The sequence below is a fragment of the Apaloderma vittatum genome, unplaced genomic scaffold (genome assembly GCF_000703405.1).
Source record: "Apaloderma vittatum isolate BGI_N311 unplaced genomic scaffold, ASM70340v1 scaffold30093, whole genome shotgun sequence".
NCBI classification, from domain to species: domain Eukaryota; kingdom Metazoa; phylum Chordata; class Aves; order Trogoniformes; family Trogonidae; genus Apaloderma; species Apaloderma vittatum.
This window is the reverse complement of record NW_009707936.1, coordinates 9690-12217: the sequence shown is the minus strand read 5'-3', so window position 1 is coordinate 12217 and position 2528 is coordinate 9690. Positions and strand designations below refer to the sequence as shown.

Below are 2528 nucleotides of genomic sequence, written 5' to 3'. Positions count from 1 at the left end.
AAGGAGGGTGGGCGGGGCCCCATCTCCTCCCTGGCCCAGCTGCAGGACCCCCCGCAGCGCCTGCCGCACATCCCCCAGCTCGGCACGCCCCAGCGTCTTTCTGTCCTTCAGCTCACCCAGGTAGTCCAGGCTCTGCTGCCCACAGTTCCGGCACACCTCCGTCAGCCCTGGGGAGACAATGGGTCGGTGCTGGATCCCTCCCTCGGCAAGGGGTCCCTCCATCCCTGCCCTGCCACCCTCCTCTTCCTCCTCCCCTCAGCTGCAGAGATGATGCCGCGCATCAGCAGCATCCAGCAAATTTCTCGCAGAAGAGCATAAATCAAGCAAAGCCGGGTTCCTGGCCCAAAGGGACGGAACGTCAGGGAGGGGAACATGGGGAATTGTGCCCCCAGAGAAGATCTGCCCCATATCCAGCTCCCAGAGGAGTGGGGTTTGGCACGGCCACCCCAAAACCAAGCCCCACAAACATCCATGCACAGCACTCACGGTCGGCGTGGTCGGTGGGAGCCAGGTGGGACGTGGCGCTGCCGTTCACGATGGTGTCGGCCGTCAAGTGTGCGAAGAGGGCCAGAGCCCCCACCAGCCCCGCAGCATCTGCCGGCAAGAAGATGTGGTCAGGAGGTGCCAGCCCAGGGCACCGCTCGCCTCGAATGCAGTCAAGGATCAGGACAAGAGCCTGGAGAGGTCGGTATTGTCCCCTTCACGCTTGCAGGTTGCTCCTTGAAACAGAACCCACCAACTCCATCCGCCGTGTCCCTCCACCACCAGGGCATTGCCTGCTTGCCGATGACCCCGGGGCAGCTGGGGGCTGCTGGATGTATCCAAGTTAAAGCAAGTTGCAAGCAATGCCACCGGTCCCCAGCCCCAGGTACCTGCCATGGAGGCCACGTACTGCGCGTGCCCGTTCTCCAGCGCGTCTGTGGACTCCAGCGCTGCCTGCGCCCGGCTGAGCAGGTAATCTGCAACAAATTTAGCTTCATTAGCACAGCCAGGCTGCCGAGTGCCTCAACAAGCATGAATGCCAACTCCTTGGGGCATCACCATGTGGAAGACAAGACAGCTCATATCCTCTTGGCCCTGGCCAGGGAACAGCACTAAAATCTGAGCAAAAGTGTGCTGAGAACCGAGCTAAAAATTCACTCCTGGGAAGTCTGACCTCAACCTCCTTGGGCATGATGCTTGGTAGGAAGCTGGGATGCAACATTATCAGTCTTGGAGGGAGAAGGGACTGTGGGTGGAGCAGCGCTTGAGCAGGATGTACCTGGGGAGCTGGTACAGCGGACGTGCAATGGGTCATCCAGCTTGGCCACTGCGTCGCGGAGGATGTCCTCTGCCTCCCGCACTGTCTCCTGAAGGATGCTGAACTGCTTGTCCAGCAGCTTCTGCTGCAGGCTCTGCTCCTGGTTGCTCTGCAGGGTGGGAGGAAGAGGCGAGTGGTACAGCTGGGACACGGGACCCCTATCACTGTGGCCGCATCACCAGCAAATCCCTCGAGAGCCCCTTTGCAGGATTAAACCCAAGCATTCCATTATTGCTGGTGCAAGTCATATCCCACCGGCTACAGCGGTGATGGCTCAGGTGAGACCCCAACTTCTCAGCACCCCCAAACATGTCTTGCCCCCGTGAGCAGAGGGGCAGCAGGCGGGGCAGCAGGCCCCCCTCACACCCGCGTCCCTGCCCCCCGAGCCTGCCCTGCAGCTCGCTGATCTCCTTCGTGGCCTTGTCTGCCTCCCGGCTCAGCTGCAGCTCCTTCTCCTCGACGAGGCCACGTGTGGAGAGCAGCTCACACTCCTTCTCGCTCACCGATCGCCTCAGCACCTCCTTCTCAGCGTGCAGGGCCTCCACCTGGGCGCTGAGCTCCGCGCTCGCCTGCCAGCGGGGCCAGAAGACCCCCATCACTCACTCATCCCCGCTGTAAGCCCGACAGTTACGCAGGGGGAAGCTGAGAACACACCCAGCTCAAGACACTGATGGGGTGGGACCCACATTCAGCCCCATGACCACTCCCTGGCTCAGCAGTGGAGGCCAGCACATCGCCTGGCATCACAGGGATATGTGATGGGGATTGGGGGGCATCCTGCGCCCCGAGCCTCGTACCTGCTTGGCGTGGCTGAGGGAGCGCTGGGCCTCATCCCGCCCGGCCCGCCGTTTTTCTGCCGCAGCTGCTCCATCTGCACGCTCTGGTCCTCCAGCTGAAACCGCACGCCCACGTCAGGGGCTCAGCCACTGCAAACAGCCTCCGTCCCCGCTCAGTGCCGGTGCGCAGCCGGGATGGCAGGAACAGCCCGGTCGTGTTTTGCAAGAGCAGTTTTCAGGGTCTTGGGTGGGAAGGACTCCTGAAAGGGCTCCTTTCTCCAGGGCAGGAATTTTGGGAGCAGCCCCCAGCTTGGGCCCCAGAGAACGAAAGCACCCAAATCCTTCGATTCGCATTGTGGCATTTTCTCAGGGGAAGAAATGGCAGATTTGGGCAAGTGGGAATGACGTGTGCATTAAACAACACCCTCCTGAAGAGCCAGAGCAGCTCATTT

The 2528-nt window shown here is 61.5% G+C and overlaps 1 protein-coding gene across 1 annotated transcript in view; it reads right to left on the bottom strand.

The window, feature by feature from the left end:
• Positions 1–2528, bottom strand: part of HIP1R (huntingtin interacting protein 1 related) — a gene marked incomplete at both ends in the record, with an annotated part of 12918 nt that overhangs the window by 1546 nt on the left and 8844 nt on the right. Inside the window, 7 exon segments of the mRNA XM_009866383.1 lie at positions 19–167; positions 487–594; positions 873–959; positions 1262–1407; positions 1667–1869; positions 2098–2132; positions 2135–2192. Coding sequence (XP_009864685.1) covers positions 19–167; positions 487–594; positions 873–959; positions 1262–1407; positions 1667–1869; positions 2098–2132; positions 2135–2192 — 786 coding nt within the window.